At 41.4% G+C, this 12,317-nt stretch overlaps 1 protein-coding gene across 2 annotated transcripts in view; it reads right to left on the reverse strand.

Moving 5' to 3' along the window:
- Positions 1 to 12,317, reverse strand: part of RWDD1 (RWD domain containing 1) — a 16,952-nt gene continuing 4,635 nt past the window's right edge. For both annotated transcript variants that reach the window (XM_018563779.1, XM_018563787.1), the window contains 4 exons: positions 8,241 to 8,384; positions 4,868 to 5,000; positions 1,952 to 2,014; positions 1 to 279 (listed from right to left, as the gene is read on the reverse strand). In XM_018563779.1, the coding sequence (XP_018419281.1) occupies positions 170 to 279; positions 1,952 to 2,014; positions 4,868 to 5,000; positions 8,241 to 8,384 (450 nt within the window). In that variant the 3' untranslated portion in view covers positions 1 to 169. The remainder of the gene's footprint in view (positions 280 to 1,951; positions 2,015 to 4,867; positions 5,001 to 8,240; positions 8,385 to 12,317) is intronic.

Consider the following 12,317-nt stretch of genomic DNA (forward strand, 5'->3'; position numbering starts at 1 on the left):
TTTTTAAGTCAGTTTAATCAGCATCAACTGTGAAAGTTATCAGAAGAATAGTCTCCGAATAATTAAAATATGACTTAAAAAAATAATAGCCAAGGATGTATGCTTGTTATAGTCACAGATACTGTGACTTTCTTATTTTTCCAAGGAGTGCAGGATGCAATACATTTATTTAATCGCTCTCTAGATCAAGTGGGTTAAAATCTGGATCATCTTCATCATCCAATTCTAAATCATCCAAATCTTGGAACAGGGATTCATCCACCTCAACGCTGTTGCCTGCTGTAAATAAGAAGACAATTTGTCATTTGCCACTTCGAAGGTTGATTAAAAAAAATAAATAAATAATGTAGGTACCCATGGTAGTGGAAATTCTGTTTGGCCAACAGAACATGCTGGACCTCAAAGGCCAAGGCTAAAAACAGCCCCCTTTAACCACTTGAAGACCGCGGTGTTTCACCCCCTTCCTGGCCAGGCCATTTTTTAGTATTCAGCGCTGCAGTACTTTGACTGACGTTTATTCCGTCATGCAATGCTGTACTAATACGAATTTCATACCATTTTTTGGGGACAGATAGAGCTTTCCTTTGGTGGTATTTAATCACCGCTGGGGGTTTTATTTTTTACTATAACAAAAAAGTACCCTAAATTTTGAAACAAAAACATGTTTCCCTGTAAAATGTTATGAAACGTTATCACCCCAATTTTTTGGCACAATATAAAAGATGGGGTCACGTCAGGTAAATAGATACTAAACATGGCAAGCTTTAAAATTGCGCGCGCCCGCGAAATCGCAGAAAACGATTGCAACCAAAATTGGTCGTAGGCGGCGCTTTAAAAGTTTTTACCACTCATCAGTTTAGTGTTATCAGTGATTGATGGCCCTAGAATTATTACTCTCACTCCGACGTTCGCGCCGATATGTAACATGTGCAGCATAATGGGTGCAATCGTCGTTTTCGTACATAGGCGCACCCGATGCATGTTTGCATCCCGCTCCTAGCAGACTCCCGTCCAGCTGTTCACAAACGGCCATGGACAGGAGGTGGTTAATGAAGAAATAAAATCCACCATCTTTGATTTACTGCAGGGCTGACTGATGACACCTGGTGGCTGTATCATTCAGTAGTACAATGCATGAAGAAAATGAGACCAAAAAAATGAATTATGACAATTAAATGAGAACTATGGGGCCAGGGCTTTTCCCCATAGTTCTCCTTAGGGTAACGGGAGGACACAAACTAGCGTCCTCCCGTTACCCTAAGCTCAGTATACTGCGAGCTGCAGCTCGCGGTATACTGAGACGCCGCAGCTGAAGCGGATCCCGACATCGATGTCGAGATCCGCCCAGCTGCGTGAGGGACAGCTGGCTCTGCCTATCTAGAGGCAGCGCGCAGTCAGCGCTGGCGGATCGGAGCGGGAAGGGGGGAATCCAGCCCCTCCCCTGTCACGGCAGAGAGCTGTGACAGGATCGAGAAGTGAGCGAACACCGGTATGTGTTCGCTCACCTCCCGATCTACTGAGCCGACCTGTGACAGTCTCATTGTCACAGGTCAGCTAGAACTATGAGGTGAGTGAAAAGCACTCACCTCATAGTTCTCCTTTAAAAAAAATTAGGACTGCTATATTGTCTAGTTTCATAGCATAGTATGCTATAGAAAAAAACTTGTATATACAAATGGCAACAGTTCCAGCCACATGGTCTCAATAGTAAATTAGTGACAAAAAGAATTATAATCATCAATCTCTCCCACAAATCAAGATTAAACCAGCAGAAAGCATCTATAACCTCTGCACTGAATGCCAAGGCAAGTGGTTCAGGGAACAGCAATCCACTATGCCATTTGTGCATTTTGAAATCCCAGATGTAAATAAAGTCAACATAAGCATTAAACAGAGCTGACCTTTTTTTGCTCCCTAATCTAGAACCACAAAATAGTAAAGGAGAACAAACCTTCTTCCAGGAACTTGATGTCAGAGGTGTCTAGGTTATGGTCTGTTTCAAATAATTGCTTTCCTGCATAACCAATATAAAAATGCTTATGTTATATTTGGTGAATGAAAACTACAGACATAAAACACCAATTTTAAAAACAGAATTAAACATATACAGGATTTTTAAAAACAGCTTGCACTTTAATTTTGTAGCAATAAGATGACCACATAAATGAAATCAAATCTATATTAAGCATTATCCAGTACAAAATAGGCTGTAATGTGTGAATACAAATAAGTGCATGTTTTAAAACAGCATAGTGGGGCAGGATGGTGTTAAGATGTGTCTATGTAGTTAAGCCATGTGGTTTTGTTAGAAGCTCTCCTTCCCCAGTGAAGTGCTAGTAACAAACTAAAAAGAGGTTGGAATTTGATAACCACTTGAGGCCCCAGACCTTTTCCCCCCTAAATCCCCTCGACTCCCCGAGCATTTTTTCCCCCATCTTGCCGATGTCTCCGTTCTGCGCTTTATAGCTTTTACAGTCTACTCCCATCCATAATTTTTTGGAACACAGAGTTTAAATTTGGTAGCAAACCTGGAAACTATGTATTTTTATTTAGAGCCAAAGGAAATCTCACCGCTCAAATTCCTTAGCCACCATTAGGACTCCCCAGGTGCTGGTCTAATGGGTGTGTCTCCATCTTGGAATGTAGTAGTATAAGAACAGACCGCACTATCCAGAGAATTCCAATACTTCACACTTTATTGAAATTGACAGCAAATCCAGTATAACAGTGAATAAAAGTGTACAAAGCAACAAATACCAGCACTGCACACCCCCAACCAGCTACAACCTCTCACATGTTTCACCCGTAGGCTTATTCATAGAGGTAGTACATGAAACATGTGAGAGGTTGTAGATGGTAGTGGGTGTGCAGTGTGGGTATTTGTTGCTTTATACACTTTTTTTCACTGTTATACCGAATTTGCTGTGAATGTCAATAAAGTGTGAAGTATTGGAATTCTCTGGATAGTGCGGTCTGTTCGTATACTACTACATGTATTTTTATTTCCTTGATTTTGATTGGGAATAACAAACAATTACAAAAATTACCATTTCATGGTAATTTTTCCCAACCATATAAATAATTTATTACAAAATATAATTAAAGTCACCTCATGAAAATAAAATATCACATTAGTGTGACTTTCATGTAACAGTGGAACGGTAAAGCTCAAAGTGAATGCATGTGTTTTACTATAGAGAGGGAATATCCGACTGCTTTAAGAGATCAGGAATTTTTTTTTCCCCCCAGTTGGAGTGGATGGAACCATGCTTTAAGCTCCATTCACACTGGAATGGTTGTCTGCACGTATTCAGCCGGCCGAATATGTGCGGAGCCACTCTAAAAAGAGAAAAAACAATGCACTTTAAATGTGCAGTGTTCAGGCACTTGCGGTGGCCGTGCGGCACGAAACCACGCGGCCTGCAAAATAGTCCAAATGCGATTTTTTTTTAATGGATTCGGCACAAGCAGAATCTATGTGGATGAAAGATTTTAGTGTTTGTGTTGCCAAATGGTCTTTCGCACAGAAAAATATGCTGGAAAAGCAACGCTATATGTGAATGGAGCCTTTGTTGCTTTCCTCTGCATCAACTGTGGGCATAGGGTTCTGTTCAGGTTATTTTATTTTATTTCTATAGGTTGAACTTGATGGACTTATGCCTTTTTTACTTGACTACCTATGTAACTTTAAGAGAGCTTTATTCCCCTTTTCAACACTACAATGCAACGCACACACAGAAAAGAAAAAAACTACCGTATATACTCGAGTATAAGCCGTCCCGAATATAAGCCGAGGTACCTAATTTTAGCAAAAAAAACTGGGAAAAAGTATTGACCCGAATATAAGCCGAGGGTGGGAAATGAGGCAGCTACTGGTAGATAGATACCAATAAAATTACATTAATATTTATTTAAAAGAAAAATAACCTAGCTCTGTAAGTGGAAAAGGGGGTACAGGGCTACATATCATGTACTACGGATCATTTAACCCATTCATATTAGCAGAGGATAATTGTAAATCTATTGTTCAGTGCACTCTATATGTAGTATATAGTACATGTACATATAGAGTGCCTGCAACAATACATTTACAATGATCCTCTGCTAACATGAATGGGTTAAATGATCCATAGTACAGGGCTACATACAGATCATTTAATACATTCATGTTAGTATCATTGTAAATGTATTGTCTGCACTGTATTAGCAGTATATACTCTATATAGAGTATATACTGCTAATACAGTGCAGACAATACATTTACAATGATACTAACATGAATGTATTAAATGATCTGTATGTAGCCCTGTACTATGGATCATTTAACCCATTCATGTTAGCAGAGGATCATTGTAAATGTATTGTTGCAGGCACTCTATATGTACATGTACTATATACTACATATAGAGTGCACTGAACAATAGATTTACAATTATCCTCTGCTAATATGAATGGGTTAAATGATCCGTAGTACATGATATGTAGCCCTGTACCCCCTTTTCCACTTACAGAGCTAGGTTATTTTTCTTTTAAATAAATATTAATGTAATTTTATTGGTATCTATCTACCAGTAGCTGCCTCATTTCCCACCCTCGGCTTATATTCGGGTCAATACTTTTTCCCAGTTTTTTTTGCTAAAATTAGGTACCTCGGCTTATATTCGGGACGGCTTATACTCGAGTATATACGGTATTTGCCTAAATAGTTTGCATAACATTAAGGTGAAAGTGTATTGCTACTTTTGCAGCCAAATTGGGACTACACCCATTTTATATTTGTTACATGTTCTCATAGCATAATTTAGAAAAATGGATAAACACACGCTACAAAATAATACTATACTGGCCCTAGATACAAAAAACTTACCAGTTAATTTACTTTTTCCCGATTGCTCTTCTTCCTTCTGTTTTCTTCGCCTGAGTTCTATTAACTCAACGTCAAATTTGGCTTTCCAACTAAGAAAGTTTTCAATTGTTACAGGAGTTCCATGGAAACGCACCTAAAAAAAAAGGTATATATTGTGTTTGAAAAAAAAAAGAAAAATACAATTATTATATAACGTCTATTACAAAGCAAAATGTGAAAATGTTATCCCTTTATTTTTTACTAAAATGTTGACAAACAAGCTCCCATGTGATGCAGTTTTACTGGGTCTAGTTGCAGAAAACTGACCTTTAAAATCTAGTGTAAGAAATAATATTCCCTTTGTACATATGGAGACAACTGAAGCGTTCATTGTGTCCTTTGGGAAATATAGTACTTTTTCCCTGTGGTGAAATTGTAGACTAAATAAGAGGTATCATTAAAAAAAAAGTGAATGACAGCCTCCAAACATTCACTGCAGGTAAATGTGGTTTTTTAAATATACAGTAAAAAGGTTTGTGCCACTGAATGTTTGGTGAATGTCACATTCATTGCTTTAAAAATATGTCCTTCAGTCTCCAGCAAGGTCTGTGGAGAGTCTGGAGAGCATTTTAAATGTCAGTTAGCAAAAGTTGAAACCATTCCATAGAATTAGTAAAGCCTAATTTACACTAGAAACCTTTGGAGAAAAGGGATATACTTCTATTAATAAGTAAGTATCCAACATGTCTCCAGGACCCCATTCTACAACTGTAAATAGAGAACTGCAGATCAGCAGAGCAAATTCTGTATGCAATATTTTGTCTTCGTGTACTATGCTCTGCACATTCATTGTAGTGACCTCAGAGAAGTGGGTGAGTTTGAAAGCGGACTAAAAATGTATGTAATTCTAGTAAAATAGGTGCGCTACAGCAGTGTGGAAATTATAAACCACACCAAATAGATCTATAGCAAAGTTCCCATACAGTTCACATTTATTTCAGATGACATACAACAGCACATCATTCTGAATCCAAATCTAACAAAGTGGTTTCGTCCACTTCAGCACAAGGTCTTTTGAGCACCCAAAAGCCTGACAACTAGTTTCCTCACCAGTCTTCAAGGACTGAATTAAGGTGAACATGTTGTGGCCTAGAAATGCCTAAAGGTGCCCATACACCTTACGATTATCGGACGAAGCCCCATCCTGCCCCGATGATCGCAAGATTAATTTAGCCGTAATTAACGAAAAGCACCTGGACGAAATGCGGTAATTGATTTGCCGTATTTTCGTTAGCGCAATCGCAGTGTAGATCGTACGACTTTTGACGGACGGAAACGGCAGCAGCCTTACGACAATCGTACGATCTACCAACGTTTTCAAACATGCTTGGCTGTCAAAAGTCGTACGATTGTACAGTACTGTTGGTCGGACACTGCAATGCACACATACGATTATCAGCCGAAAAGTCGATCGCATACGAAAATCTTACGATAATCGTAAGGGCACCTTAAGGCACAAGAATTCTTCTGACACGTGGGAAGCCTTCAATACCTAAAGTGAAACTAAACTCAGAAGGTAAATCTTAAAACTGCATTCAAGTTCCTTTAGGAGAACTATGGAGGTGAGTGATTTTTTACTCAACCTCATAGTCCGTGCCGACGTGTGACAATGAAACTGTCTGACGTCGGCTCAATAGATCGGGAAGTGAACGAACACATACGGTCGCTCGCTCACTTCTCGATCATCTCCCTGCAGAGAGCAGTGACTGTCACTCACGGCTCCCTGCAGGCATCCCCCTCCCCGCTCTGATCCTTCAGCGCTGACTGGCAGAACGGACGGGGGAGGGGGCAGGTACAGCTGGCTCTGCCTCTAGATAGGCAGAACTAGCTGTCAATTACGCAGCTGGGTGGATCTCTACAGTAATGTCTGGATCCGTCCCGGTTGAGGCGGTCTCAGTATACCGCGAGCTGTAGCTGGCTATATACTGAGCGTTGGGTCACAGGAGGATACTAGTTTATGTCCTCCCGTGACACTTACCCCATAGTTCTCCTTTAACTATTAACCCCATAGTTCTCCTTTAACTATTAACAAAAATGTATCTTATTTGTGTATCACCCAGCTGTAGGTCCTCAAATCATCTCTGTATTGGTGCTGACACTGTCCCTACTTCTGGAGGGTGGCTACTTTTGTTCCCCATGGTCCCTGTGTGTGTTGTAAAGTGGTCACCACTCCAAGCTTGCTCCCGTGGTAGACTATAATTTCAGTACAAATTAGTCAACTAAACGCGAGTTTGTATTCTATTACAAGAGTGAGGTTGGAGAGGTGACTACTTTACAAAACACACACAGGGACCATGGGGAACACAAGTAGCCACCCTCCAGAAGGAAGGACATTGTCAGCACCAATTCAGAAATTATTTGAGGATCTACAGCCGAGTGATACACAAATAAGATTTAACTCCTGAGTTTAGTGTTACTCTAGCGGCATACAATAATGCACTTATAAAAATTGTAAACAACTTTGCGGCATAAGCAAGTGACCTAAGCAGCGAGCACTGATCCAACAAATGAAGGAATAACTCAAAAAATATATTATATGTTTGCGGCACATTTTGAATATATACAGTAATGCAGCTGGTCTTTCTTACACTATAATGTCTTATTCACATAAATCATGAAATTGCTGAAGAATCAAGGCTGAGAGAACAGAACATTGCTGTAATAATGTGTGCCTAAGGATGTGTGTTGACAGGCTTTTGTTCGCGTTAAAAGGAGAACTATGAGGTGAGTGCTTTTCACTCACCTGAAAAGGGTGAGGGGCTGGATTCCCCCCTCCCCGCTCCGATCCGCCAGCGCTGACTGGCGGAACGGACAGGGGAGGGGCGGGTACAGCTGGGTTTGCCTCTAGATAGGCAGACCCAGCTGTCACTCATGCAACTGGGCGGATCCAGACATAATTGTCGGGATCCGCTTCAGCGTCTCAGTATACCGCGAGCAGTAGCTCGCGGTATACTGTGGCGTCTCAGTATACCGCGAGCTGTAGCTCGCGGTATACTGAGCTTAGGGTGACGGGAGGACGCTAGTTTGTGTCCTCCCGTTACCCTAAGGAGAACTATGGGGAAAAGCCTTAACCCCATTCTCCTTTAAGCAGGTTTTATATTTCCATACAAGTCTATGGGAATGCAAAATCTGCTTGAAGTAGGTAAAAAGCGGGTCAGTGGGAGTTCATTTTCAGGGCAAATGAACCCATCAAAGAATTCTGATTGATCTCAGAACATCTTAAACTCATGTAAAACTGACAAACTGTCGACACAGGCCCTAAAACGGCTGGAAATGTAGGATCTGGGCTTCTGTACATTCACACTTCAGCATGGCCATCCTTATCAACACTTACCTTCTCTGCTTCTTCCGCCTCTTTTTCCATCTTTACTTTATCCTCTTCTCTTCTAGTTTTTATTTGGTCTACTATTTCATTAAGTTTGTCTTGAACTGCAGACACTAGGGTGAAAATCATCACCATTCCTAGATTCTCCTGAGCCTATGATTAGACAGAGAATAAAATCAAAGAACAACTGGTCTGTATTACATTTATGACATCAACTGGACTATTCACTTTTTTTTCGACAGATATTAAGTCATTAGGCTCCATTCACATCTATAGCTTAGGTGTGTTTAGAGATTCCTGAGGCAGGAACATGCGATTTCCTGCAGCAGGAATCCCAAACAGAAGCAGAAGCTGTCCCCCATTCAAGTTAATGATCGGGTAGCAGCTGCCACTTTTGAAAGTTGCCGTGCATTGGCACACCACATGTAATCGTATGCGATTCAATAACATGCGGTTAGGAATCAATCACTATCCCTGGACGCATCAATCATGTGTCTGAGGATAGTGATTGGTTTCTAACCGCATGTAATATCACATACAATTACATGCCAGTGCACAGCCACTTTCAAATGCGGCAGTTGTCACCCGATCATTAACTTGAACTGGTGACAACGGCTGCTTCTAAACAGCATATTTGGGATTCTTGCTGCAGGAAACCGCAAGTTTGCACCTAAATTATAGGTTGAATCCCCGAGAAATGTAGGAAACCATCAGATGACTCAGACTTCATCCTAAAATGAATAGCTGTTTTTGGGTGGACTAAACTAATAAAGCGGGTTAAATGATGGAGTTTACTGGCTAAGTAGAATACAACTGCAAGTAGTGATGCACTGATACCAGTTTTTTGTTATCGAGTACTGATATTTTCTTTTCCAGTACTCGCCGATGCCGAAAGTCCCATTAAGGAAGCCAGGTGTGTAATGAATTGCCGCCCGGCTTCCCAATTAGCCATGAAGCCGTCTCCATGCTCCCTCGTCACCAGGTGACAAGGAAGCATGGAGCCGGCTTTCTGGCCAATCAGGAAACCGGGGGGCGGGTCATTACACGCCAACCAGCTTCTTGATTGGCCAGAAAGCTGGCTCCATGCTCCCTCATCAAAGGTGATGAGGGAGCATGGAGCCGGCTTCCCAGCCAATCTTGAAGCCGGGCGGCAGTCGAGTCATTACCCACCCCCCCGGCTTCCTGTTTGCCATGAAGCCAGCTCCATGCTCCCTGGTGACGAGGGAGCATGGAGCCGGTGTTCCGTTGGAGATTATGACGTGTTACTTTTTGTGACGCAAAAGTCTAAAGGCGCATTCGCGAGGGCCGCTTGCAACAACGGGTCGACATTTCTCATATTCCTTCGGTGACGTGAGCCAACATTCCTCACGGTCAGGTACCAATCAGCTCGCCGGCCCAGCTTAGGGAGTATTTGGGCAAGAGCAGTGGCTTTTCTGCTTTTGCAACATTTTCTACTTCTATAATTTTAATAGGGTTTTATTTAAAAAAAAATTAATATAATGTAATATTGGATGGGAATATTTTATTGATTTACCCGTATAAATTATAATGGGAGGCATATTGTATGTTGTTAAATCTATGACAGTATATACAGTATAGACATCCATCTCCAATCAATATACATGCAATAATCCTCTTTAGCCACTAGCTGTCTCCCTCCTCTATAACGGTATACAGGAGGGAGACAGCTAAAGGCTAAAGAGGATTATTGCATGTATATTGATTGGAGATGGATGTCTATACTGTATATAAAGGGATGCACACTGCCTTCAGCAAAGCCACTGCCTTTTAAAAACGTCTGTGTGACGAAACGCATCAAGGAGGAGTTTGCTGATGTCACTACGCATGCGGGACGAAAGAAATACCGAATACTTGCCGGCTTTTTAAAAAATTTTGTAAGTGGATAATTTAATAAAAAGAAACTTGTTTTGATTTGCTACACTATGAGCTGTTTGTCTAACTACATGGTGGCGATGGTTCATTAAATTATTATTTGTGGAGTGTGGATGAAGGAGGAATGGAGGAGAACTGCTAGCAGTGGATTATATATGCTGGATTTGACCAAGAAGGCGGGGACTCAGCGCTTTATGACTCTCTGTTGTCAGTGCGTCATGGGGATCTGGTGAGTGTTCTATGAGGGAGAATCACGTATACACACGGCAAATATTGGAGTAATCTTGATCGGTTTTGGAGTGTATGTAATCACAGAAGGAGGAATATCACTGTTTATTATCAATTTTAATAGGATGGACATTACTTTATCTGCTTAGTACACTATCACTATTTGGCAGAGAGTTTTAATTGTTGCAAGATAGATTAGTATTGTTTTGCATGGAGCTGGCTTCCCGGCCAATCAGAAAGCCAGGGGACGTGTAATTACGTGTTGCCCGGCTTCCTGATTGGTCAGCTTCTCGACTTGAAAGTCGGCTCCATGTTTCGTCACCTGGTGACGAGGGAGCATGGAGACGGCTTACCTGCTGATCGGGAAGCCGGGTGGCGAGTCATTATTGGGACTTCCGGTATCGGTAAGTACCGGAAAAAAAAATATCGGTACTCGTACTCCATACTGGAAAACGGGTATCAGTGCATCCCTAATATTGACTTAACAGATGTAAATTAAGAAGTCATTACATTAGTCACATTATTTTTATTACTAAGTCTTTGGAAGAGCAGAGGGGACGGTTAGGGTGATACTTTGAGACAAGGTTTGAGATATATCCGGGGGCAGAGTTGTGAATGGCTTTGTAAGTGAATGTTAATATTTTACATTTTATCCTCTGGGCGAGTGGAAGCCAGTGTAGGGATTGGCAGAGGGGGGATGCAGACACTGAGCGGTTGGTCAGGTGGATGAGTCTGGCAGCTGCATTCATGATAGACTGAAGGGGGGAGGAGCATGTGTAGTGGAAGGCCAATGAGGAGGGAGTTGCAATAGTCAAGACAAGGGATGACAAGTGAGTGTATGAGTAGTTTTGCGGTGTCATTGGTGAGGAAGGGGCGTATTTTGGAGATGTTACAAAGGTGAAGGCGGCAGGATTTGGATAGCAATTGGATGTGGGGAAGAAAGGTGAGGTCCGAGTCAAGGATGACACCTAGCACCTTGGCATGGGTGGAGAGTGGATAGTTGTGTTAGCAACTTAATTGGGGAAGGTGCACGGGCAGGAGTCAATATCAATAGCTCGGTTTTTGAAAGATTGAGTTTTAAGAAGTGTTGCGACATCCAGACAGATATGTCAGTTGGTAGATTAGTGACACGAGAGGACACTGAGGGGGAGAGTTGTGGAGTGGAAATATATATTTGAGTGTCATCGGCATAGAGATGGTATCAGAAGCCATGTGAGGTTATTAACTGACTAAAGGAGGAGGTGTAGATAGAGAAGAGAAGGGGTCCAAGGACAGAGCCTTGGGGGACCCCTACAGAAAGAGGAGGGGATGAGTTAGAATTGTAGGTGACACTAAAAGGAGCGCATATCTAGGTAGGAGGAGAACCATGAGAGAGCAGAGTCTTGTAGGTCACATTATATTTATCTATTGAATAGCACAGTGGACTTTAGATTTACGAGTGTTTAGATGCACACAGCACAGCAGCTTTTAGCACCTTTAATGTTCATCACAAACCACAGCGCAAAATATATATTAGAGTCCGAGTACTCACCCAAATACTTGGTATTGGCACCAAGACCGATACTAGTATCAGTATCGGTGCATCCCTAACTACAAGCTTCTGAGACATCTTAGGTCTCTTCCTCAGGTATGGTGTCATAACCTACAAAACACTGGGGGTGATTCACATTTGCGTCAATATGCCTGCGACAAATTTATTACGAAATACCGCCATATTAGTGATAAGAAAAGTGGAGGTAAAAAAAAAAAAAAAAAAAAACTTTTCCATATAGGAGTGAATTGTATCTCATGTGTCAGTATTGTGTCAAAGACAAAACTATGTCTAAGGCAATTCTGCAACAAATTCATACACATCTTACTGACAGTTACATGAATTTGTCCCCAACTGTGCAATCTGTTGCCAAGAAGGTGGCCAGATTTCTAATGAGTGTCTATGACATTCCTATGAATTTCAGGGATTGTGTT

This window comes from Nanorana parkeri, unplaced genomic scaffold, assembly GCF_000935625.1.
Source record: "Nanorana parkeri isolate BGI_ZX_2015 unplaced genomic scaffold, ASM93562v1 scaffold22, whole genome shotgun sequence".
Lineage (NCBI taxonomy): Eukaryota > Metazoa > Chordata > Amphibia > Anura > Dicroglossidae > Nanorana > Nanorana parkeri.